The sequence below is a fragment of the Neopelma chrysocephalum genome, unplaced genomic scaffold (assembly GCF_003984885.1).
Source record: "Neopelma chrysocephalum unplaced genomic scaffold, ASM398488v2 Primary Assembly neopelma1_72, whole genome shotgun sequence".
Lineage (NCBI taxonomy): Eukaryota > Metazoa > Chordata > Aves > Passeriformes > Pipridae > Neopelma > Neopelma chrysocephalum.
Window position 1 is genome coordinate 1,765,421 of NW_020897732.1, and position 26,772 is coordinate 1,792,192.

General features: G+C 37.8%; 1 protein-coding gene across 2 annotated transcripts in view; it reads right to left on the bottom strand.

Moving 5' to 3' along the window:
* Positions 1–3,253: 3,253 nt before the first annotated feature.
* KIF5B (kinesin family member 5B) overlaps positions 3,254–26,772 on the bottom strand; it is a 34,934-nt gene continuing 11,415 nt past the window's right edge. Inside the window, exons 6-26 of one of the 2 annotated variants that reach the window (XM_027686880.1) lie at positions 26,403–26,458; positions 26,197–26,284; positions 24,587–24,711; positions 22,995–23,099; positions 22,450–22,595; positions 20,516–20,664; positions 18,990–19,183; positions 18,308–18,376; positions 17,017–17,223; positions 15,244–15,387; positions 14,410–14,595; positions 13,443–13,560; positions 13,043–13,104; positions 12,822–12,931; positions 12,539–12,640; positions 11,167–11,227; positions 10,986–11,057; positions 10,715–10,819; positions 9,983–10,199; positions 8,130–8,259; positions 3,254–5,818 (exon numbers count right to left, since the gene is read on the bottom strand). In XM_027686880.1, the coding sequence (XP_027542681.1) occupies positions 5,812–5,818; positions 8,130–8,259; positions 9,983–10,199; positions 10,715–10,819; positions 10,986–11,057; positions 11,167–11,227; positions 12,539–12,640; positions 12,822–12,931; positions 13,043–13,104; positions 13,443–13,560; positions 14,410–14,595; positions 15,244–15,387; positions 17,017–17,223; positions 18,308–18,376; positions 18,990–19,183; positions 20,516–20,664; positions 22,450–22,595; positions 22,995–23,099; positions 24,587–24,711; positions 26,197–26,284; positions 26,403–26,458 (2,453 nt within the window). In that variant the 3' untranslated portion in view covers positions 3,254–5,811. Of the gene's footprint in view, positions 5,819–8,129; positions 8,260–9,982; positions 10,200–10,714; positions 10,820–10,985; positions 11,058–11,166; positions 11,228–12,538; positions 12,641–12,821; positions 12,932–13,042; positions 13,105–13,442; positions 13,561–14,409; positions 14,599–15,243; positions 15,388–17,016; positions 17,224–18,307; positions 18,377–18,989; positions 19,184–20,515; positions 20,665–22,449; positions 22,596–22,994; positions 23,100–24,586; positions 24,712–26,196; positions 26,285–26,402; positions 26,459–26,772 lie in introns of both variants that reach the window. The other variant, XM_027686879.1, reaches the window with a different exon arrangement.

A 26,772-nucleotide genomic window follows, 5' to 3' on the forward strand; every position in this document is an offset into this window, starting at 1 on the left:
ATGTCGGGATCCAATCCTGTGCAGCTCGGCGGGAAGGAGCTGCATCGCCGGCTGTGGGAAAACGTGGCTCTTGGCGTGGCAGCGGGACACGGGAACACAGGCAGGGGAGCAGCGGTGCCCGGGAGCCCCGGCCTGGTGACAGCGGGCGATCCGAGCGCCCGTCGCGTTGCCGAACGCCGGGAATCAAACGCGATCCCAAGGTATCCACAGGGGATCCCCCGCGCGCCCCCTGGCGCTGAACGGGCACCGGATCCCGAACTGATCCAGGACCCGGCTGCCAAACCGGGATTCCAGACCAAAGGCAGAACAGAGACCCAAGCCAAGGGAGGGAGCAGGGATCCCTGGATCGGCGGTTCCCAGCGCACGAGGCCCCATCTTTCCCTGTGCTCTCTCATGGCCGTGAGGTTTCGGGCCGATACAGCGCCCACAGCAGGAGCTGCCATGAGCCAGGTTAGTGCTGGCTGTCACTCACCAGCTGGAACTTTAGCCCCAGATGGGAACTCCGTTTTTATTGCCCTGAGCAGTGAGATGACAAGTGTGGCTCATGCTTCATCATATCCTTGTGGGCTCACTGACACAATGGTGCTTTGCTGGGCAGCGAGGATGAGCTCAGCCATGGCAGGGGAAGAACTCATCATTTGTTATTATAAGCTGAACCTCAGACCTAGAAAGTGTCACACACCAAACTCGAAACTTATTACTCCACCACAGCCTGGCCTGTGTTCCTTCCACTCGAGACTCGTGGCTCAGCTCATCTCCTGTTGCATGGCCCTAAGCACACGGCCTCATGTTCCAGAGGAAAGCAGACCTGTAGGAGAGGCAATACCAATTTCTTTCAGGGAAAGCAGGCAGCTTGTCCCTTTCCCCAGCACAGTGACAAGTCACTCAAGCCCGGGTCCCCACGGGGGCAGGGGGGAGCCCTCCAGGCTGGAGGGGCAGAGGGTGGCAGTGGCAGAACCGGGACTCCCTTCTTAGCGCGTGTGAGCAGCGGGAGCTGTGCTGCCTCTGCAGGACAACCCACCAGGATGAGAGAACCCGACAGAGCGCAGCCCCCAGTGCACATGTGAGAGGACACCCTCTCCCAAAGGAGCTTCCCTCTTCCATCAGCAGCAGGAAGGGGGGGGTCACCCTGCTGCAGCCCCCTCTGCAAACCAGGCCCTGGACACCACAGTCACGGGGCAGCCGGCACTACACACAGAGAGACCTCGCAGCGGTTGAAACAAGCTTCCCTGGGCAGCAGACTAAGTTTTGTCATGGTTTCTGCTGAAGGGTATTTCCTACAGTAAAATTGTTTAAAGAATCATTTACACCCTCTCAGGAGAAGATCAGTACGAAATACTCTGCCAACACCCACTTGTTTTTAGGATGCTGGGTGATCATGTTAAACATCTGTCCGGGCAGCACAAACCCCCCTGGCTGATGAGAATTGGACCTGTCGATGAAGGAGATAAGCAGACAGGATAACACCGACATTTACACTTTGCTGAGCTAATTTACCTTTTAATTTCCTAACAAAAGCCACATCAAGAATCCACTAAAACAGCAAGTGGCTTCACAGGTATCTTCAATATGGTGTTATCAGCCGTGAAGTGTATTTGTCTCCAACTGCAGGAGACAATTTGGTTGACTTACAGGACAGGAGTTCTCAGGCATTTGTTCCTCGCAATAGAAGCTGTGGAGATAGCTCCTTAACACACGCCTGGGGGCACCTCTGAGTCATTTCCACGCCTAGTTTTGTGGATTTAGGAACGCAGAGAATGTGGGTTATGCTGCTCTCCCACTGCTGTTACTTCCTGCAGGTACAGAACAACACTTGCCTTGGTACTGTAGGAGAAGCCCTTCGATGGATTGAGCTCTGTTCCACAACAGGGAGGCACTACTGAAACGCACTCCTGAAACACCCCTGTCTTTCCACTTTTAAGTCATCAGCCTCTTACTTCCTTTTCAAATTTAAATAGGCTCTTTTCTTTTGTACTGTATTTTCCTTCATGTAGCTTTTCCTCTGCCCATTACACTGGAAAGCCAAGCTGATTGATACCCTCTGCACCTTCAGCTTTCACAACGGAACATCAAAAGCAGGCAGCAGCTCAAATTACCTTCCCTGCCCAGTTCCACGTCATTCCCCCCAGCAAGGAGTGCTTAAAGATAAAACTGATGAACAGTCCTGTAGGGGACTCAAAAAGATTCATCAGCTCGAAACTCCCCAGGCAAAAATTCTGACATTACCCATCAGTCTTCAGTAATCATTTTCCAGATGTGATTTCTGTGTTATTTAGTGAGGTTCTATTACGTACTTAATACGTACTTAAGTGACAGTTTTGCACATAGCACATGTTAAATAGAGTGATGCATTTTGACACTTCCTAAATTGGTGTTACAAGGTCTTGGTGCATTCAACAGTGAAGCCACTCAGGCCAGCCAATGGAACAAACTTGTTCTGTCAATGAATTCCGTATCAGTTTTGTCAGTGCAGGTAACCACACCTTTTCCCTGTCAAGAGATGTAATAATATTTTTTCTTAATTTCAGAGGTAATTTTGGATCATACATTGTTCCCCAGAAACTTCAGCGTGAAAGGAGATTTACTTTCCTTTTGATCATCCCTTAGTCATTGTCTGCAATTAAAAACATCCCGGTTGGTCATCTCCCAGCAAAGACACAAATCCACTCAAAAGCCAGCATTGCACTGCTGTGACTGAGCCATCTTCCGTTAACAGAATATACCAGTTGATATTAAAAAAAAAAAAAAAAAAAAAACAAAAACTCAACATCCCCCCCTAAAAAAACCAACCAAACAAAATCACACCCAAACCAACCACAAACCACAATATTCACAACAAACAGAAGCCATTAAAAATCAACTACATAGCAAGTGTATCTTTGGGAAAATCAAAGTAATCCCAGACTAGAGGGGTGCAAAGTCTGATAGACCATGGCTGTAACTGATGGCTAACATTTCCATAAGCATCAATCAGGTGGGTTTTTTTCTGTTCTTTTGTTTGGTTTGGTATTTTTTGGCTTGTGTGTCTTTTTCTATTGTGAAGAGTCTTCTGATGACTAAGACTTAAATATCGATGTTTAGGTGGGGGAAAGCTTACTTGTATTAACTAACACGGATATGAGGTTAAGAGACATCAAGTGATCACAATTTACAAAGACAAAAGTGGTCATGAAACATATCAAGTGAAAAGTATTATATGGAGACAATGTAAAAAAACAGGTGTAGAGATAATAAATAGAATAAATGCACAAAAAAGTTCAAAGATTTTTCTTCTCTTTATTTAAACACAAATACATTTACAGCATGCAGGTAAGTTAAAACTATATGGCGTCTTCCCCAAACCAATTGTTTTAATGCATCTTAAGTGTACTGAAGTTAAATCATATTCCACAGGTAGACTTGTCCTCATGTCAAATTTAGAGTTACACACAGTAGTGAGTCAGCATTTAAGTTATGTAAATAATTTAGTTGTTCACCAGAAATAAATATTATTTCACCAAGTTCCTATCCTAAACCATCTTTTAAAAATACGATCTAGAGGAACATAAAAATAAGAACCATTCAAAGACTGCAAGTTGAAATAGCAGTGTTGAACATTCCCCATATAGACTGAATATTTTAATTTACAAAATACAGTAACTGTTCTGTCTGGCTGACCCATGACAGCCAAACTAGAAAGCAAAGAAAGTTGTGTGTTTGTTCCTTTAATTTTTTTACATTTTAAGAGGCAGTTCTTGGTAAACGTCATAAAAGGTTTCAAATAAAAAAAAAAGTTTAAATATAAAAAGGTGATGTACACTGAGCTACACACTAGTTACTATTTAATCTAATTTTTTTAAACACAGCAATTTTCAGCACCAAAACCCATGACAATTACCTACAGGAATGAAACCCCCACTCACAGGCATGAGAAAAAAATCCTGCTTCATTTGAGTGTGTTGTTTTGTTTTTATGATTGCACATTGACAAATGAAGGTCTGAAAACCTGTAGTTTGAGAAAAATAATGGACAGTGCTGTTTCCATTATGAGAAATTTAATTCAAAATAGTTTGCTGTTCCTTTATTTTTCTTTGCTCAGTATGCTGTCTTCAATCGTGCTCTAAAACAACTGCAAGTTTGGAGTGTTTGGCAGCCCTAATGAACAAAACTGTCTTAAAAGCTGAAAACTCCAAAACAGTGAGATTTCCAACTGATACACTCAACCTTTAAAAATCAAACTATTAAAAATTCAGACTACTGTAGAAATAGAAAAAAGTGGTTCAAGGTCTAAAATTTGACTATAATCCATCATAATATAAATATTTTGCCTATTTAAAATATAAAAGTTGAAAGTGATTTGCTGTCTGAACAGTCACAGAGTTTCTACTGTTTCCACAATAACTGATGAATACCCAACAAAAAAATTCAAGCCAGAACAAAAAGTGGTACCAACCAGGTCAGGAAAAAGCTCACCGAATTCTTCCAGTAATATTAAGTTCCTTCTCTCTCAAAGACCTGGTAGCCAGTTCCTATACAGAAGAAGGCTGTTCTAAAAATTATAGTGGCTAAACCCTATGAATAAGTTAAGCAAATTACACTATAAAATTTTAAACCCTGGATTCAGCTCAGTGGGAGTACTGGAGCTCAAAACAAAACAAAAAACCCCATGTTTCATTTTGTTAGCCACTTTACAGGACTTTATTGCAAAGAGAAGAAAAATATTCAACAACTACTACTTTGGACATTTCATATACCTACTTACAAATGGATTACAAATACAATTCAGGGTAGCACTTTATTTTATTATTATTTTAAACACGTGTCTCTGGGATATCCAGACACATCAGTTTTAAAAAGTTGTGTCCTCTATTTACGCATCTGAATTCGTTAGCCTGTTGCTGAAAAAGGTTTTTCTAACTGAAAATTAAAATTTTAGCCAAAAATTCCAGTACTGTATGCAGTGGAATATAAAGTTACATTTTAGACTGCGCCCATTTCGCTATTACAAAACAGCGAAAGTGAACCATCACAGATACAGACAAATGGGCAGACAGGCTCATCGTAATGAAGCAGAATGTTTTCACTCCACCAGACTGTACTGTGTGCAGAATCAGGAACAGGACAGATGGGATAATCCATTGCCAGAGTCTTTTTTGTAAACTTAGGTTTACTCTTATTACTGTACAATATTTAATTCTAAGTCACCCGATAACCGGGCATTTAATCAGATAACAGTTATACAGCCGTGTTCATATTGAACTCTTGAGATCTGTGGTGTAGCGATCGCAGTGCCTCGTGGCAGTTGTCGTAAGCACTTCAGTATTCTTACACTGTACAAATACATTTAGTTCCAATGCTCTATGTAGCATTCCAAAAGAAAACTGTGATGTAGAGTGCCGCCCTAGTTCAGTGGGACATGTAGTGTTATGTGAAGTGATAAAAATGAAAGTATACTTAAACACTGTTGCACATTCCCTAAGACAATAAGATGTACACAAATTAAGCTAGAAAACTGGAACTAAGATTTTCTCAACATACATTCAGCTTGGCACAGTGCAGACTAAATTTAAGACATGAAAGACAAACTGTGTAATAAGCAGAGCTACACTTAAAGTAACATGTCATTTTTCAAGACGCCAAAATTGCACTCTAGAATTTTTTTTTTTTTGGGAATCAGTTAGCAGAATTTGTAGAAGGGGGAAGAGCTGTACAGGCCAGGTATAATTTATACATTTTCAGAAAATAATCCTACAGTCCCCAAATGGAGAGATTATTGTCATGGAATGACTCCCTCTACACAACATCGGATACTCCTCACGCCGCATTTACTTTTCAGCAACTGTAAATGAGAAAAATCACAGTTAAGCCAAAAATGCCAAGTGACTTATATTTACAGTAGACCATATCACTATTTACACAGATTTAAGAGTCCAGTTCTTAGACTACTCAGATAAGTGCTAATAAAACATTTACTTTAAAATAAGGAATCTCTCAACACAAAGCATTTACAGCACGATAAACCAACTGGGTGTGCAATCTTGACAGCATTAATGGAGTAAACATTACAGAGAGAAACCACTCATAACCCAGCTCCATTTTCCATGACTGTTGCTGCTTTTTCAGGCTAGTGACAATTGCATGGATTACACCTACCAGTTATTGCAAAGTTTTGATTTTGCTATTTTGGAAAGATGGAATGGGAATTAAGAGATCATTCGGCATTAATGATTTTAATTTATCATCTCTGTACTTCTTTAATGTGTTCAGAATAATTTGTTAACAAAAGTTAAACAGTATGTTGTGTTCCAACTATACCCAAAGTTCTTCTCTAATCAGAAGTTCACGTGCTTATAATCTGTATTAATCCTCAAAAAAAGTACAGCCATTACTACAGAGAAAAATGATCCTGGCCACCAGAGTATTCACAAGCTCAGAACAAGTTTATATTTAAGAGTAAAATAAGTTCAAAAAGTTTTGTTCCTTTGCTTCCATAAGAGACTATCTTCTAAGAATAAGATAGGAAAGTAGAAATGAATTACCAGTCTCCTGCCTTTAAGTGCTAAGCTCTACTCGCCTCTACCACAATAGGGGACATGATGACATCAGCAGAATTACAGGAAAGCTTTGCAACTGATTCTGTGAGCATATTACATGGGAATGTTTTGGTTTGTTTGTTAAAAACATGTTCTAGACAATCCCTAGCCATTTTGCTTTCCTTCATGATTTACCTACACATAGTCCAAAAGTCAAAGTGCCAAGTCTCATATTTATATTCTCCAGGAGCAACAGTGAAAGCTCTTTTTCATGGCAAGATGCAAATTCCTATTTTAACTATTTATTGCTGATTATATCTGGTCTTCCAAAGCTTGAACTATGAGACTAAATAGGTTCTTTTCATTTTTGCATTGTAGGTAACATCAGAGCATGTGCAAACTCATGCTAATAAGGACAACTAAAATAAATTGGGTCAATCATACCTTTAAATGTCTCTACATGGGACAGCTGAGCTAGATTGCCTTTGTAGTCAAAGTAGCTATCTAAAGATTACTCTCAACATGTTAATGATCAAGAGTCCATGAACTGCCAGCTCCTTGGTCATTCAAGGTGTTATTCAAGGTTAAAGTATCCATCACTTCAACCTCTTACTTATTAAGAGACATTACTGAACAGAACCGGGACCCTGACTAGTACTACAGCCTAATTTTCTCTAAATTGGAGAGAAAGCTTTTGAAAGTCAGTCAGCCAATAAAAAGAAACTCATAGAAAGAAGTTTAACATAAGCTGTTCTGGAGCCCTTCAGAATAGAAGCACCCAGGATTCAAGCACCCCACAATCATTTTAGGTGTACTTTCAAACTGAAGATGCCAATAACCTTAACTAAAGGAATGTCTAGAAGACATTTATAGACACGCTCAAAAGGGGAGATGACAATGAAGAGTAAAGCATTACTGTTAGGTGAGCAACAGACCAACTATAGAGCAGACATTAACTAAAAAGATGTGATTCTGTAAAGCAACTTCAGCATATCAAGTACCACACTGTGTAATTACTTTGGAGATTAGAGATCCGCACATTAATAAGTGATACTTTGGAGATTAATAAGTGCATATATTATTTTCAATTACTGTAACTGCATTTTAGCTAGGCTAATATTTTAAGTTTACTGGATGAAGACATCAGTTCTTCTGTTATATAATTCCAAATCACTGACACATGAAGCAGTAAGAAAATCAAATAAATAACATGTAAGAATAGGGTCATTTTTACTTCATCACTGAATGTTTTCCTGAAGAAACCATATTTAGAAAGATAATAGCAAGCAAAAAGAATTTATATGTCCTCTCCTTTCCAAACAGTAGCTATTGTCTGTGACTGGTAACTATCTCCAACTGACTGTTTTCACGTTTTGTTCTACTCCAGCAGAACAACCCCAGAACTACCACTTTACAACAAACACCAGTTTTATAAGAAAAGCATCAGCATCCTTCATCAGGTGGACATGTATGCTGTTCCACTAACTATAAAATTCTGTAAAAAAGAGAAGTTAATCTGACTATCCAAGTGACTTTATGCCACAAAATGAACTGCAATAAACCTAGTACAAAGTAGTTCGATCACACATTTAAAAAAATCCTACAAGATAAACTTACACTTTGTCTTGCCGTCCCCCTCCACGCAGTACAACTGGCTGGCTGTTCTGAGTGAACGCACCTCCACCACGAATTGCACTTGGATGAGTTGGAGAAGCTGCTGGATGCTGGCCAGGACGGATAGGCTTAGCTGCATGGAAAGAAACACAGTTTACAAATATATACATCACAATTGTACCTTGGATTATTCAAATTTACTGATGCTTTATTTTACATTATCCAAATGAAATTGAATGCATTTGAATATGAAAACAACTTTACGGGATGGTATTCTGAGAACCTAACAGATTAGTGTCAACTGCAACAAGCCCTGGAAAATAGAAAAGGTTTTGCTTTTGTTGCCCCGGCTAGAATTAAAGCTCACAAAGCTTCTGATAAAAATTCACATGAATTATCTGCTCCATCTAATGTATTACCCTGTGAAAGTCCTGGTTTTTGGCAATAAGAACTCAAATAAGACACAATGCTAGAGAGTCTCACAAGGGTTATGCTCCTGAAAGAAATCATTATACACCTGGCTGTACTTCCCACAGCTATTTGATTGGTAAGTCAGTAGCTACTCTGCTCTGCAAGTGGTTCTGCATACCAATTACTCCACAGATAACACTGCTTTGTCAACCTACCACCACATAAAGATAAAATTTGCTCTATAACTGAAGTGAAAACCCAGCAGTTTTGACAGGTCATTCACAAGCTCCATACACTTAATAAACTGTATTTTCAATCAGTTTTGCACTTAGCTCTTAACAAAACATGCACAATGGTATGACTTTACAAAGTTCTGTAATATTAAACAGAAGCATTTTAAGTTTCAGCAGGCAAGAGGGGATACAAAGCACCTGCAGGTAGCAGCTGCATCAGAGAAACACTTCTCAATTTTTGCCTTATAGGAACCTGATCTCCAGTGAGACATGACTAGTTCATCTAGACATTTATGCAAAAGAGGCTGTGTACCTCTGGTAAGGCCACTAGAGAATTCTGTTTGTTTTCTTGGAGACCACTCGAGAGAAAGGTAAGACAGAAAAGCACCTGTCTGCAAGCTGCCACCTCATGTGACCAAGGAAAAAATTATAACTATTTTGCAACAGCTCTTTGCAGACCTAGAGAATAAGAGCAAAATTTAACTGCAACACTCATTTCAGTTCCATTACCATTTAAGAGAAGTGCATTGATTACTGAAGTCCTTCAGTTTTACAATTAAAACGTAATATGCACAGTTAAGTCCTCCACAGGTCACACACCTTCTTGCTCCTCAGCATCTGACAGTGTAATGGCAGGTGGAGGACCCAGGGAATATGACTGTCTTGCCACCACCTTACTACCCCTTTCTGTTTCTCCAGTATTTGTCCCTAGAGAGGGTGGTGGAGTACTGTACGTTTTGGAACAAAGAACTGAAAAGGTAATTAGGGATCTTAGGATGTTGTGGGTTTCCATCTGTCCCTCTCCTCCACAAGATGAAGACAATTCTGTTGTTTCTACAGGTCAATCTTTCTCCTTGTCTTGAAATACCTCCTTAGTCTTAGAAATTAGATCATTCCAATTCCATTCCAACAGATTAAGACTCACATTCAGTGTATTGTTTTGTTCTAGGAAACACAACACACATTCAGGCCAGAATTCTAGGTTGGTAAGCCTTTCCCAGAGCCATTCAAAATAAATAAAAAGCCAAACAACCACACAGCACCACCTACACGTACTTATGGTCTATTAACCAAAATGTAACTCATGGTAGAAATACGTCACATTCACACACGCAGTTCCAATGAGGGCTGAAAGATCCACATATGCACAAAGGTTAAAAAAAAAAAAAGGAGACAGATGAAGCTTTGGGGGGCAAGGGATTCCTTACTAACCAATTTGCGCAGAATGTCCTCTTCTGGCCATGTTCTTGGATCTTACAGCTTCCTTTATACGATCTACTTCTTGCTGATACCGCTTGCGATCACGAGAAGCGTTCTCTTTGGCTTCCTTCAGTGCAGATTCCAAAGCTTTAACTCTTTCAGCTGTAGCTCTAAGTCGCTTCTCCAGTTTAGGAAGTTCACAGCGAAGATCAGCATTATCACGTACCAGCTACAAAACCAGAATTGATTATTTTCTTGGTACCTCCCTCTCTTCATAGGGAGAGCTAACCAAATACCCTCCCACCCCTAAACAGGCAAAGCACTAGGGCTACTACATTAACTTTGCTTAAGCTTTTAGTAAATCTATACTTCAGTGACAATAAGACTTATTTGAAAAATTAGCTACTGTGGAAGAACCTGCTACCCAACATAGGCACTTCTACATTCTTCTTCCATAAGAGACAGGTAAGAATCCCAGAGACTGATATACTGTGAAAAAAGCGCTAACTTGGATCTTCTTCAATTTAAATGCAGCTATTTTGTTACACACGTACTTAAAATAGCTAATTAATTTACATTATAAAACAACAGACTAAATTTTTCCTACATCAAGAGACACACTAAAGATATAGAAGTATTTGATCATAAAACAGTTACTTTATGACCAATTGGTAGTTGCTCCCATAATAATGAACCTTGAGGAGTTTGTTTTTAATTAAAACTTGAAAATGAGTCTCACTGTACCTGCTTGTGAACCTTTGTAAGCTGCTCAAGATTATTCTCAAGGAAGGAAATCTTCTGTTTTTGTGCAGCACTGCCTCCTGTATCATCTGAGTCAATCTCGGCACTCTGCAGTAACATGGGGAGGGAGAAAGGAGGCTGAGCATAAATCTGAACTTGCACATTAGAATTGAGCCAGAAAATTACACTGCATAAACATCAATTCCTAATTTAGCTCTAAACTGAAAGTTATGCAGCGTTCTCAGAAACAAGTTTCACTACAGCACCGCATTACCTTTTTCACTCTAGTAGCCAGATCTTGAACAAACAGCTTCCGAAGATTGTGAAGAGTCTGAAGTTCTTTTGCCTACAGTTAAGGATAAGAAGTTAACAAAACAACCCAAATAAACTCTGAAAGAAAAAAAAAAAAAGGCAAGTATTGATATTTTCTTTGGAATTTATTCTGAGTATCTTACCACAGTCTCTTCCAAACCCTTTAAATCTTGTCGTGCTTGTTCCCGTCTGTCCTGCATGACCCTGAAAGACAATAAAGTCATCCTAAACCTCCCAGCAAAACTGGATATTTTAATGTTTTAGGAGATTAGGGTAATAAACACTGGTACAAACAACATATTTCAGTTGAAATCTTAAATTATAGATGTAACGAATGGATGGTATCACGCTCAGAAATCCGTATGGGATGGATTGGGAGTGCGAGAGTTGCAAGAGGAAAAGAGGGAAGTACTTTTAATATTGAAGAAGTACAAACAAGTACATTCAGATGCATAAAAGTTTCTATAATAATGAAAGACAAGACTCTCAGAGTCAGCTTCAGAGTGAATATTTGGGGAGATCTTATCCTAAAAATGTTCTTAGCTCTGACCAGCAGAGATGGTAAGTATCATGTGACAGACTAAGGATTTTTTCTTTGTTTTGTTCTAACTCTCAGCATGCTTGCCAAAGTCAGCATCATAAACAACAATCTCAGTATAAAGGTATATAACCTAGTGATTATCACTGTACAGAACTGCTGTCTTCCCATGCAACATGAAAGCATTTTCTACATGAGTAAAAATGTTCTCTCTCAGAACTGTAAGACACTGCGTTACTAAGATGACAGAATACAGGAAAGAAATGTGGATTTCTTGTTTTATGACTCGAGGTTGGAATAGAAAGGCCAGGGACTGCATGAAAATGAAGTGTTTCTATTAAGTAGCCAAAAAGCTTCTTTTCCTCTTAAAATATCTCCTCACTCAGCCAGTTTCACTGCTAGCTCACTGTTAAATGAATAAACATTTGAAGTAATAAAATATTCTAAACAATATCTCAGCATCCTATCCATTTTCCAGACCTCTCTGGAAAAGCAGTTGCAGGCATTTTATATAATTCTAAATTAAAAAAAAAAAAATCTGCATTGTTTCTGGTCTGTCGTTTGCCATGCAATTAATCAATGAAGCATGCAACTGTTTCATTTTAAGAATAAGCCAGTTAGAATCACCTAACTACTTAAACTGCATAAGAAACAAAAAAAGAATAAAGGAACTGTTACAAGCCTCTTCCAGTCTTGGATCATACAACACTTATCTGCAAATTGAAAAGTTAATTATTCCAATCCTTAGCATATTAACAAAAAATAGTTGTGGCCTTCATATCTTTCATAATGTTACTTCCAATTTTAAATATTCAGGCAATGCAAAAGTTTTAAAAAAAGGTAAGTTCAAGAAGGCCCTAGAATCCCTCTCTTTAATAGGCATCCTATACAGCGAGAGCCATTTCATCATATTAGGTCACTAGTTTATAGAATAAGTGTTACTCCACACATTTGTTTTATGCATCATCATCACTTACGTAAGTTCATGCAGTTTTCTACTTTTTTCCTGATCAGTCGCTTTCAACTTCTCATGCTCAACTCTAAGACGTTCCTGTTCAAGCATCATCTTCTGGTTTTGGCTGAACACAGAAAGCAAATATTTTATCAGGTGAAACTGTCAGAAAAAACATTCAGTAACAACACAAGACAGAAAGACATTGCTGGAGAAAACCCTTGCCACTTCCTTCACACTGGACTTCACTTCTGGACTCACACAGACCAGAAGCATTTGGCACTACTAAAATAATGGCAATCACTTACTCTTGAAGTTCAGTGATAAGCTTCTCCTTTGCATCAACTTCATCCCTTAGGCTACTGATTTGTTTCTGATGTGTCTCACGATGGCTCTGAATTTGCTGCTCCACAGCTTGCTATTAGAAAAAAACAGAATGTATTAAATGCTTTGAATTGCCACCAGACTTCACTTTGTGGGGATTTGGGTTGGTTTGGTTTTTTTAGTTTAGACAATGAATTTAACTTACCTTGACTTCATTTGCAGTCTGAACCTTATTTAAGTGCTCTTTCTCCATCTCATGGACCTTTTCTAGTAGGGATAGAGAAAACACATTTCAGCCAGGTAACTAGACAATCCCATGGATGATGGAGTTAATTTCCCCTTCCCTTGCCAAGACCTTAAAATTTGGAAAAAGACCCCTCCCACCACAAAGATCAATTAAATCAGTAACATCTTCAATTTAATCCCCTCCACAGCAGTTCTTTCAAACATCAAACATGTTTTTGGATTGATTAATTCCCCATGTTGAATAGCAAAAAGCCTTTCTGTAGCTCTACCCTTCAACCTAAACAAAGCAAATCCCTATTTATCACTACATACTTAAAATGGTGAGGGTGGTGGGTTGGGTGTAGGGAAGCAAGTCCTACCCTGTGCTCGGAGTTGAACTAATTCTTCATTAAGGGAATCCACAGATTCTTCCAGCTGCCTCTTCTTCTGTTCCACATTCTGAAGATATTCAGTCAAGGACTTGATCTTGGCTTCGTGCTTGTGGGATGAAAAGATTCATTTACTTTGGAACCAGGTATCATGAAATTACATCTGCATAAATGGTTCATACTTCTTTTTAAACAAGAAGTAACCTCATCTCAAAACAAAAATGGTACCAACTAAAAACTCTAAGAAGAATATCACTACTCAAGTAGATCTGTAACGTAGCCTATAAAATAACGTCTTTATTCTGGATTGGAATGAAACATATTTTTGGCTGGGAGAAGAGATGTTTTGAATGTTAAATACTATCAGAGGCCCACCGCATTTAAAAGATTGCACTGAAATGTGCATCTCCTGATTTAAAAAAAGATGATCATCCATATGTAAAACAAAATACAGAAATGTTAAACTGCATATGTGGATCACAATTTTCAGAAGTGTGAGGGGTCACATTACTGATCTTTTCTAATAACCACAATAAAATGGCCTTGCTTGCATTAGAAGTAAATTTAACCTGCTATGCAAGCCTCCTGTAATTTTACTGTGCTATTATTACCTCTCCCACTTCCAACCTGAAGGACTAGCCACTGTTTCTGTAAGACTTCTATTTGTAAAGGATCCGGTGATGAAGAAAACAGGGACTCTAGTATTTAACACAAGTGCTGCAAAAGCATTATAAGGGTACAGATAGATCGCAGAAATTCTGACATCCTGTCACACTCAGAACTACTCAGAAGCATACAAACTGAAAAGAGTACTAAGGAAAAAGCTGAACCTTGTGGCTGTTCACTCACAATGTGCTTTGTTAGGAGTCAAAACGAAACTGCAATTTTTTTCCCTAATAGGTTAATGAATTTAATTTTTAAAGAACATTTAGGAAGTACACTGCAGAGAAACATTTACCTGTGAGATCCGGAGCTGGCAGGCAGCCAACTCCTTTTCGTTTTCTTCCATTTTCTTATTGCTTTCAGCTTGTGTGCCTTCTAACTGTTTGCAGCGTTTTACCATTGTTTTTACTTCTGATTTCATTTTGCTAATGTACAGTCTTGCAACTGTGAATTCTTCATCTATCATGCCAGTTCCCTCAGGCTGCTGAAAAGTGCAAAATGGTACATTTAGAAAGCTCAGATAACAAAACCAAACTAAAGGTGCACTGGAGCAACTTCATGTCCAGAACACATCCCCCACCTCAACAGATAAATCACAGCTCTTAAAAAAAAAAAACCACCCCTAACATTTTGGTGTTTAAGTTTTCTGAGAGATTATTTAGAAGTTTGTACTAAGGTAATGAGTTGCCTGAAGAGCGAAATACAGTTCACTATTGATTTCTAATACTGCTTACATTCTGGCCCTGCAGTGATCCTCTAGACTTCTCTTTCATTTCATTTCCTCATTCCATTTTTTATGTAAGTATCATCCTGATTGTCACTGTAGGTCAGTATTACATTTCCAAGACAATGCTGTTGATTAAGACCACTTCATATAGCAGTTTCACAACAGGAAAACACTGCTTCAGAAAAAAATCATGCCTGCTCTTCCTTGGCTTTGCATAATCAAATTCTGTCTGGGACCCAATTAAGTCACAGTATAAGGAATAGATAAGCTTATGCCCAAATTATTAATATACATAAGACTTCCTATGGTGGTAATTTTTACCATACTAAGAAAATTACCCCACCTATCCACAACGCATGTGGTTAATACATGGCATTAAAGATAGCACTGATAAATCCTTACCTTGACATCATTGTTTCCTACTGCAATTCCTATCTCTGCAAGATCTTTCAGTAAGGAGGCCATCATTTCTGTTGCTCGTTTCTTCTGATGGTTGGTCATTTCTTTAAGTTTCTGAAGCTCTGCATCTATACTGGCTAAAGTGACCTACAGTAAAAAAAGTTACCCTTTAATAAACAAAACACACTCTTGCTTTTGGAACTAGTTTCACACTATTTACAGTGACAGCATTTCTTCCGAAAGAACTAAAAGTACTGCAGACAGAGACCTTTAGCTCACAAAATATAATCTTCCAACTCTGCAATAAAATTAGTGTCCACATTGTTAGACAGCATTCAGAGCTATATACAATTAAATATTGCAGAGAATTGTGTTTACAGAAAAAAGGTACATGGACAGCAAGTCCAACACTTTTCACCATATTTTGGTAAAAGAAAACAATTTATTTGCCTGCAAAGTTCTTAACTCTTCCCTATTTGCAAAGCAAAAAACTGCATCTATTACTGAGAGTTCATACACAACACAATCTAGAGCAGTTTTTCAGCAACTCTGAGATGCTCTGGTTGTAATGGATGCCCTTCAGCAGCTCACAGGCTCAAAAGTCTGCTCTTTGTTCTCCAGTTTTAAAAAAAGTGCCAGAAGTTTTACATCAGGAAAGTTTCTGGCAGAGATGCCAAAGGATGGCTAATGCCTGGGTTATCTGTGACAGGGAACACCAAAATGTCTTAACTTTACGACATCTTAGAACAGTTGCTTTCTTATGGCTTGAGTTATTTATGACACTCAGTGGATATTAGTTATGATATCCAGAATTGCTATCTATAAACTAACTAAAAACAAGATCAACAAAGCAAACAAAAAACCTAAACACATACTTCAGTACCATACACACACAGAGTAAGCCTACTCCACCAAATTTTAAATGCTGCTCATAAGACGACCAAAGATTCTCTAATTTTTAGCCAACCTTCAGGTGAGGGAAGTTACCAATACAGATTACTCAGCTCAGAACACTTAGAAATTTAAAAAGTAGTTTCGTGATCTCGTGAACTTCAATCTTAGAGTCAGTGTTCTATCAAGCCAAATCTTACTAACTGAAAATTGAAAGACACATTCACTAGAAGACCCAGACACACTCAAATTTCATCTTCAATAACAGAGAAGAACGAGACTTGTGCCATCACATATTGTCTGCAACGCCAGCAAACATGCTGATTCTTTCCAGTACTTAGAATTTTAGGATAGTAAGGGAGTATTAACTGTTTAAAACTGACTGAAGTCTGCCAACTAACTATCAGTCAGTTCAGAAACTTTGCAGGTATGTAAGGAGGTGGATGGTATTAACCCTGTGGGCTGATGCTGCATCTGTATTTTAATCAGGGCTATCCTCTGGAATATGTCCTTAGTGTTCTTAACTACTCCTTTCAGAAAGTAAACAGAACTGCTTATTTTTGAAGGCATAAAGGTAAATTATTTCACATGCCATAAATACAGCAGGTAAATTCGCGTTCCTTTCCAGAAAAGCTGTAGCATGCTCACTGCAACTTCAAGATTGGAAGAAGCAGATTCTTAAGTCAGGATTACCCCAACTGCACCAGGAAAACAAAAAAACATGAATCAGATCACCAGCATGTCATCAAAGTGTTAACTTTTGACATCTAGGATATTTCTGAACACTCTTCAGGTAGTAAAACGCCACAGACACTAAAAAGACAAGAGCTAACAAGGTCAAGTCACATTAAAGACTGTCAGTAGTTTCTTATCCCAATGTCATACCGATTTTTGATTGAGTTCATCACTAAGCAGTTCATATTCCTTTGCCTTGTCTTCTACTTCCTGAGACTTCTGATCATAATTGACAGCTAATTCTTCAAGGGCTTGTAACACCTCTTTCACTTCCTCTTTAGAGGCATCATTTTCAGCCTGAAGGCGATTCAACTCTGCTTGTAGGTTGTCTTGGTCCCGTCTGGTTGATGCTAGAAGCTGAAACATTAACAGAGATTTAATAAAATTGCAAAAACAAATAAGCATGAACAAAATTCCATGTATAACTTGAATTTTATTACTGCTTTTAGCTACTATAATAGCTTACATCTACATTTTTAGTGTACTGCATCATGCAATAAGGATGCCAAGGAAAGATACAGTGAGAATGAATAATTAAATTTACCATCTATATTCACAGTTCTTTAGCTTTTACAGTATCTTCAAAATGGAAGTGATTACAAATCAAGACACATAGGGACAGCAACTGGAAATGCACATGGAATATAGCAAGTTCTCAGAAAAGCCAGTGAACACTACTCATGAAATTGTCAGCAGGCTAGGGGCTAAACTTCCAGTATTTTAATACCATTAGCTGCTGAAGAATAACTAGTCAAAGCATACAGCTGCTAAAGAATCCAATTTATTTATTTAAATAAGATTAAACAGTAGCTTCAACTTCCTGAGTTCTCAACCCACTTCCTTCCTACCATGTACAAAAGGATTACTATTTTTTAAATCTTTGTGCTGTGGAGAAATATTTTTTCTAATATCTTGGCTAAATGAAATTAACATTTTCATTATTAATAGGCATTTGTCCCCATTTAATTAAGTTACATCTCTGGTAACATGTGCATACAAATCGTTTGACTATTCTAGAAAGTATGGTCTGAAATAAACACAGACACTTCCTTTTTCATTTCCCTCCTCTCCCTTCTCTCTCTGTACAGCAAGCGACCAAAAGTAAACAACAGACTTCTTAGAGTAAATCAAGTTACCTTCAGCTTTGACAAACTGCTGACTTTACATGGGGAAAACAACTGCTGCTGTCTTTGCATAAAATACTTCAATTCTTTCAATCTTCATGGATACTTAAGATTCAAGCAAACTGGTTTAAGCTTAGCGATTAGCACAGTGTAAGTGGGAGGAATGAATAGGCAGAGCATTTAGATAAGGCATAAAAGAGAACTACTGTGCAGTAGTTAAGCTGCCATTCTCCCTGGTCACCGTGACCCATTCAGAACACCTCCAGTTTCTTTAAAGAAAAGACAAACGAAAATAAAGATGCAAGAGCAAAACTCACCTCTTCCTGATCCAACATCTGTGTCTTCAGCTTTTCTACTAGTTGGCTCTGCTGATTAATTTCTTCATCCTGCAGTTGAAATAAGACTGTGTTCATTAAATTGACAAATACCACTCAGAAAAAAATAATCTAAGAGACATCAGATGTTCATCATCTAACTTTTCCCTATTCTGAGACAATTACACAACTAAAAGCAATTGAAGTAAAAAAAAAATCCTTTTTATTTCACTGCCTGATCCAGTAGGCTCTTAACCTGGCATGTACATGTAACACACCATGCTTCAAAGACTAAAGTCTTATACCTGTGCTTTGCAACTCTTCTTCAAGTTCTAACTTTCAAGAAACAATTAAGATTTAATTAAAAGATTTTTTCCTCTTTGAATATATTACTGCTTAAATTTGATATTATATTCAAATAAAATAGGCATAACACTCGAAGAAAAAACTGCTGTCTTCAAATTACTCTTTATTGCACTTTCTCATTATTTTCCAACTAAGAAACAATACTTAGTACCAGATAAGGCAACTTTGATTTCTCTTAATCAGAATTAAGAGCAGGCACTCTCGGTAAATACTTAAACAAGCTGAACTAACAAATGAATACTGGCAAATTAAATATTACACATTAATATGGTTCAAGATACAATTTCAAGAGGTCTTACATTAAATAAGAATACCATACCTTGTCATCCAGTTGTTTATATAGTTTGGCAATTTCTTCCTCACATTTCCTTCTCTCAGCATCAGTGAAATTGCCAGTTACTCCAATTGTGGTAGCTGGTTTATCATTAATAACAGTAATATCCTTGTCCACTGCAAAAGCTTCCAAGTTGGCCTTCTCCTTGTCAAACTGTTCATCAACTGGCACAGTCTCCCCTTAAAGAATACACTTAGTTTTAGTACAGTCAGCCATGAAGTGTCTTCTACAAAGTTAGCCTTGAGAAGTATTACATATTTCCTACTAAGAGTATTGCTCCACAGTTAATAAGCAATTCAGTTCATGTGATTACTTGGCAAAAAAAAAACCAAACAACAAAACCAGACCTGGATCATCCAAACTATTTCCCGCTTACCACAAAACATTATATCTCACCCAGTTACTCTGCTACGAGCTACATCAAACCTTATCTTCTAGAAAGTCACTTAACTTTCCCAGAAGACAGAAAATCCTTTCTTTCCCTTGGTAGTCTGTTCTGCTAGGTAGCCATATTTACTTTTAAACTGCTTTGCTTCTTTAAAATACTTTTGCAGTTACCGCTCTATCTTTTATGTTCATAAAGCTTTTTCTGATGAGAACACTAATTTCACATAGAAAAAAATATCACATGCTAATCAAGGCACTTCTTTAAACTAAATTCCTTAGTGCTTTGTTCAAAACATTTTATGCAGTCCTTGGAAGGCACAGGTTCTTTCCAACACTCCAGTATCTCGTGTCAATATTCTGAAAGAACTATACTTAACATTTCAGGTGTGGTCTCATACCATCTCTATAAAATAATAAAAAAAACCACCTGAAAAACAAACAAAAAAACCCCCCCACATCCTACTAAACTTATTTCAGTGAACCCATTTTTTTCAGATTTATATCAGGATGTGGTGCAGTCGTCTACAAGATTGCAAAATCATCTTCTATAGCTGCCAAACTCCAGAATACACCTGTAATTATGACTTATGTTACTCTTTTCCTGAATTTATGGCTTCATTATTAACTTGCATTTTGCAGAAACTTCAATTGATAAGAAGTTAATTATTCAGGAAGAATGAACAGGCACACATCCTGCACTCTTAGCAGTTTTGGGTGGGTTTTTTGCCTATTAACATGTTTTAGTTTTAAATGAGGGTAAGATCCTGTGATATTGATTTGAATTAGAAAACCAAACCAGAGAAGACATTTAACTCAGTTTCTGCACTTACAATTAAAAGCGGTTTTTTCTCTCCCAAAACTAGCTCTACTAGTAAACCAAGTGTTGAACAATCTAACACGAATACACTTTCAGACTTTTTTGCCATTATGAGATTACTGGAAGTTGTTTCAGTTGCAATAAAGTGAAAAGCATGAAGTTCGAAAGTCAACTTAATATCCTAGATTTAATATTCCTAATACTGTCTTGCATAGTGCCCCTAGCTATTTTTGATATTCTTAAGACTTATTCAGTGTCTGTTGTCTTGACCAAAAGTTTGCATAATAAAAATCTAATTGTTTCTCACCGTTCCGCCATCTGTTGAGTTCGTTCTCCAGCCACTGGATGGTGTTACGCAGAGTCTTGTTTTTCTCCTTTTCCTTCTCATACTTTTTCTTCCACTGTTCTGCTGTGAGCTCCACATTGACACAAACTGTGTTCTTAATGGTCTTCGCTCTACACAGAAAAAGCAAAAAGCTCTGAAACATCATTTTTAAAGAAAGGAATCAAAGGTTTTTAAATAAAATTTCCATGGATCACTGGTGAAAGTGTAAGCATTCCCACCTCTTCCAAAAGTTTATTTCTACTCCCTGGTAAGTTACTATTCTTTCAATTCAATTGATACAACTGTTAATGATCAGAGCAACACAACAAACTTGCAGAAGGCTGAAAAATCTCAAGATGATTGAGTTGGAAAAATCCAGCTGCATACCTTCACCTGAAAGAATTCAGGTCAGGACAGTTGTGCACAACTTTGAACAAAGGACAGTATTCACATCTAGCTGTACAATGGAGAGCATAATACTTCTAGGGTGCAAACCAACTGGCTTACCTAACAAACAGCTCATTTCAACCAAAAAAATCCAGTTACTAGATCTCCACTAACCAAAAAGGTGTTACAAGCCAATTAGATAATTTCAGATGGGATTATCTACACTCAGTCAGGTGAATCCCATCCAATTAGCCAATCAGCTTTGGAGACAAAACTACAGGCACAAATAACATATCCAATAAGTTAATGTCTGGTTTTTACTTCAGTGCCCTACATCACTTATATCAGTAGTTCTCTTGTATAGTCTCCTACTACCAAACACCCCACCCCAAGAGATCAGAACAGGAAAAAGGCTTAATGGCAGTTAAATATTTCCCCAGCCCCACAGTACAATCCCTTTAAGTATCTTTCTGCAAAGTGTTAGTGCAAAAGATACATGATATTTTTACTGTGTTATGTGATATTTACATAGCCTTCGGTTACTACAGCTGAGGGTTTCAGCATAAATTTGAACAACCCTAGAAGGTTGAATCACTACCCTCGAGTAACTGTGGTGGTTGAGACAGAAGTGTACTGTTAACTCCTGAAGAAGTCAAGAGCACAAGGCAGTAAAACTACATAGCTGCAGCTGGAAGACACTTTCCAGCAGCTCATTCAATAAATACTAAAGGGAAAAGACTTCCTAACTTCTAAAAGAAGACCAAAAACCTTCACTGTTGCAGAATGCAGTGATTACTCCACACTCACTAACTATTCATATTCTGCCAGATTTCTAAGAAGTTCTGAATTCATCTAGTCTACTTTCCAAAATACAAAGCTTATCAGAGAAGACCAGTAGGAAACTATCTTTTTGAACTAGAGTGGAAGAGGTACACTAACACCAAAGATCAGATGGACTAGCAAAACATTGACTGCTTTTGTAATGTGCTCCAGAAAATGCAGTGATTCAATCAAGTGGTCAGAAACTGGAGCATAACAAGGAAGCATTAATAGTAGAATGACAAAGAGCTACCTAACAGAATACCACATTTGAAATGGGTACTTATAAATTCAGTTACACATGACACAGGAATTTACAAGTATTAACTCAAATGTTACTGGAATGCTAGATGAGGACAGGCTCCCCTGGCAAATAAAAGATTCAACTTAACAGGAGTGAACTCCTTCCTCCCTCTACCACTTTAGGGAAAAAAAAAAAAGGTACTTATTACCCCCCAAGACTATACATTAAACCACATTTTGAACCAAACTACATGCTGTCCTCCTGGAAATGCAGTCTTGAGGATCCTGCCCAATTTCAGGATTTTTATATAATATAAGATTAAGGTAGATCACAACACTTAGCCATACATACAATAAAAAATTACAGAAAGAAAGTAAACGTTCTAATTAATTTGGTTGAGAAATCTTAATGGAGTAACTTGCTTATTTCTCATTCTGCATTTATTTCTAATAAGTCATTTACTCACCTTTGGCCAAACAGAAGAGTAGATTTAGTTTCAGATTCATTGTAAGAAGATGGAGAACAGCAAATAACAATTGTGGTTCTGCAATTACCCCCTAGTGAATCTTGAAGGATTCTGGTCATTTTGCTGTCACGATATGGAACATACGTCTACCAAGAAAATGGTTAAATGATCAGTCATGGTTTCTCAGACACATTTAATTTGTTGAAATATAAGCTATGCTTTTGCTAGGTGTAACTTCATTAGACATCAAATCCTACTTTAATCACAAATAGTAGGACTGAAGATGCACAGGATGACATAAAATTGTACTTCTATGTTTGGTAACTTTTAGAGACCAGGAAGACTTTCAGTATGATGCTTGGATCCCTCAGCATTAAATGTAACTTATTAATCTTCACTGTCAACACAGTACAAGACCAATGGCCATCTGCAATGCACTGATACAACTGGAGTAGTTTAAAAGACTCCAGGCATATCACAGAGATTGGTAAGAATTTCTGTGTAATATCACATTCAAGTATAAAAGTACAAAAGAGGACACTTACACTGCTTTCAGCCAGAGCCGAGATGACATTTCCAAGAGCAGACAAAGACTTGTTGATGTTCTTGGCCTCATCCAGCACAGCACCTTCTGCTCCAGTTTTACTAACCTATACAATATTTCAGTACATTATTAAATGCATCTTCAAAAAACACCTTTTGTGTTTAAGATAAAAATGGAAAAATTACTTGAGCTTTAAGTCAGTCTCCCTGACTTTAAGAGATGCTCATAAGCAAGTTGCATTAGAATAAGCAAACTCTTCCTAAGACTCTTTCCCTGATTCATTATCAATTTCTCATTCAAAAGTCAGTGTTTGAAGATGTTTCTGATATTTTACACTGAAGCGAATTTTCTCCTTGCAAAGGAGGTCTTCTTATAGAAGATAAACCTACAGTTAAAAACTCCTGTCAAATGAACAACTTCAAAAGTAGTTTGAAGTTTGTCAAAAAGATTGAATTCCTTAAAAGTAAAAAAGCATTATGAGGTCACCCTTAAAACCAAACCACCACTATATCCCCCAAAAAAGCAAACCATAAAAAACAAACTACAAAACCCAAACTACATACCATCACTACCCCTGGAAAACATAACAGAGTCTTCATTAGCAGAAATTTATGAGACTAGATTTCAGAGGCTGAATCTGATCTACGTAAGTGATCTAGGAACTTAAGCAGATACCACCAGAAATGTAAAAAAAAATCTAACCTGACACTATTCTATTTACCTTTACTCTTCTACCTCAAGGCCATAATTTGACTAACAGTTCTATAACCCCCCATTACTGTTTTCACCAGGCTGTGATCATGACTACAACTAAACAATTCTATTTCCCTGTGTTTAAACCAACTCAAGACATGGCATTAGCAACTTCATGTATTTCAAAAAGACTGGGGAAACACACAAAAGTAAAGTTTGAAATAAACAGTGAAAGGAACCACAGAGAAAAGAGACCTGCAACCCAGCCCTTAAAAGGCAAAAAAGACTATAACTAAAGAAGGACGTTTCAGAATAAACACAGGATCAGATACAGCAATAAGGTCATAGAACAGTGATGTAAGGAAAGACAACAGCCAGCAGACACAAATGAAAAAACTGAAGACAAAGACAGGGATAAACCCAGAAGCAAAGATGAAAAGAATGTCAAAAATCCAACTCTTGAAAGGGTAATTACAGTACATATTTCTTTCCTTGCTTTAAGCCACTGACATAGGAAAGCAAGGCATCATTTTAACCAATGTTAATCAGAATTTCAGGTTAAGAAACTTGGTATCACTATATGAGAAAATTCAGATATTCCACATCTATAGAACTCTTTATTCCAGTACCTGACTAACCCACACACCTGTAGACGTTTTTTGTGCTCTCAGATACCAAAATTGAACTCTACCCTATTTCCCCACCCTAGTCCATATTTACAAACTCTCACTGCAGAAATGCAGATCAGCCAACTCAGCCTAGGAGTCAGAAACCACATTTTAAAGTCAAAATTAACACATCTCAGAGATGACAACTGAATAATCAGTATTACACTAATGTAAAATACTTGACTGAAAAAAAAAAGAGCTTCTCAGAGTAGAAAAAGAAACTTATAATTACCTTCTCACTACCTGCCAAGTCCACAAGGTAAAGTTTTCCACTTAGTTTCTGTTCTGTTTGAGTATTCTCTTGTTTTACGTTAATAAGAAAAATACTATGGCTTCGGGAGCTGTGTTCATTCATATCTATAATTCAAAATACACACACTGTCAAAAAGATTTGCACAACCAAACTCACTTAAAACAGCACCTTCCCACAGTGCAGTGAGAGATAAAAAGCTAATGCAACTGTATAGTGTAATCCCTCAGTGACAATAGAACTAGAGGCAGCAAAACCAACAGCATCATCTATTAAGTAACAAAAGATCCAGTTTCCCTTGGGCTTCTATTAATACCCCATAAGCTCACTGATCAGGTTTGCTGGCCCGTCAACTATGGAGTTCACACTTCCAGTTCACTTTATTAGAACTGAAAGCATATTTAAGTTTTGATACCAGAATACTTTTCACAGACTTCCAGTGTATCACGTTTTATCCTTTTGTGATAATTTGAACTAGATGGTCATAACCTTTCAGCCCTTTCTTGTACTGCCCCCTCTGCCATGAAACATGCAGAGCAAACAAGACTTGTTGAATTCAAAGAATTATTTTAATTCAGTAACAAAATTTAAGCAGACTGCAATCTGAATGAGAATGTCTGTCTATTTCTTCTTCCTTTTAACTAAAAATCCCTCACACACCTAGAAGTACTGGCTTACTGATGCCACAGAAGCAGCTCAACACAGAATAATACCCTTCTATCCAAATTTCTGCTACTTCTCCTTTACTTAGTGTGGTCCCCACTTCAGAACCTTACTGCCTAGTAGGAGCAATGAGTGGACGTGCAAGACTGAATCATTCCTTAAAAGGAACATCATATTTCTAATTTTGATCTTTAACCAAAGAAATAAGAAGGAAAACCTTTTTTTTCTTAATGACTCTATATTCTTTTTCTGAATAAAGAACTAGACACAGGAAGACTATAAAACTCACTCTCAATTTGGGTCTCAGACATTTCTGGCAGTCACCTCAGTTGTGAAGAACTCAAGTATTATTTTGCATGCACCTCATCTTTCCTTGTCTTTTTTCAACCCCTCTGTCAGTTCCTAATCCTGCTACTGGTGGGAATTTGGAGACCCGTGACAGGGCTCCTTGTGACTCAGTTGCACGCCACTGCCAAAAATCTTGGGACATTGGGATGCTGCTTAAGTTTGCAGCACATCTGAATATACGTTCTGCCAGCTGCTCTTGGAATATGTGACAGAATGGTCAAACTGTCAGTGAGCCACAGTGCCTCACTTATAGATTTCTAGGTTAATTGAAATAGATTCCCCAAACGGGGATTTTGCACTGTTACTAAAGCAGAACTACATGTTTTTCTCCAGTGATTCAGAGCTCCTCACTGACCACTTACTTTCTCCTTTCAATCCAAGTCTGAGCAATCATCTAACAAGAAATTAATTGAAATACTTGTTTTGGAAAGACACGTTGAAACTGCTTATGCCACACCCTTTCAGAAACCTGAACGGTTTAGCTAACTATTTTTGTCTTCCATACTTCCATACTATTTTTGTACTTCCACACCAGAAGCAACTCAATAAAGCACTAAAAGGAAACAAAAGATAATTCTTACTTGTAACTGCTACATGTCGATTGGATTTTCCTTCATCTATAGTATCCATAACTTCTTCTGGACTACATACAAAACGCTCTGTGCAACCCTTTGGAAAACAAAAGGGGGGGGGAAAGAGGGGTTGTGAAATAACACCACACCAACAATCCAAATGTAAATGTGTACACTAGGAGTGCAAGATGGAGACGTATCAGACTGACGCTTACCTTTACATAGGGAACTCTATTTTTGTCCTCATGAACAGAAAGATTGGTCTTTGAAACTGGAAGAGAAAAAGTTGCAAAGCTAAGGCACATATGATTTAATTACAAAATGAATGAATGCACTGTGTACAATGCATGGCCGAGTCATAAATGCTACCTCTCAGCAACACTTCATAAAAACTTAATATACAAGAAACCATCACTACTGCAGCTTTAGTAATATTATAAGGATAAGCTCCATGCTTTCCCATTTTGATGTACCCTTATCATGTATAGATTATTAGCATAACACATACTCAAGTATCATAAGGGTTTTTTTTTAATAGCTCTCTCCAAAACAATTTACTTTCTACGTTCCATAGAAATAAAAGGC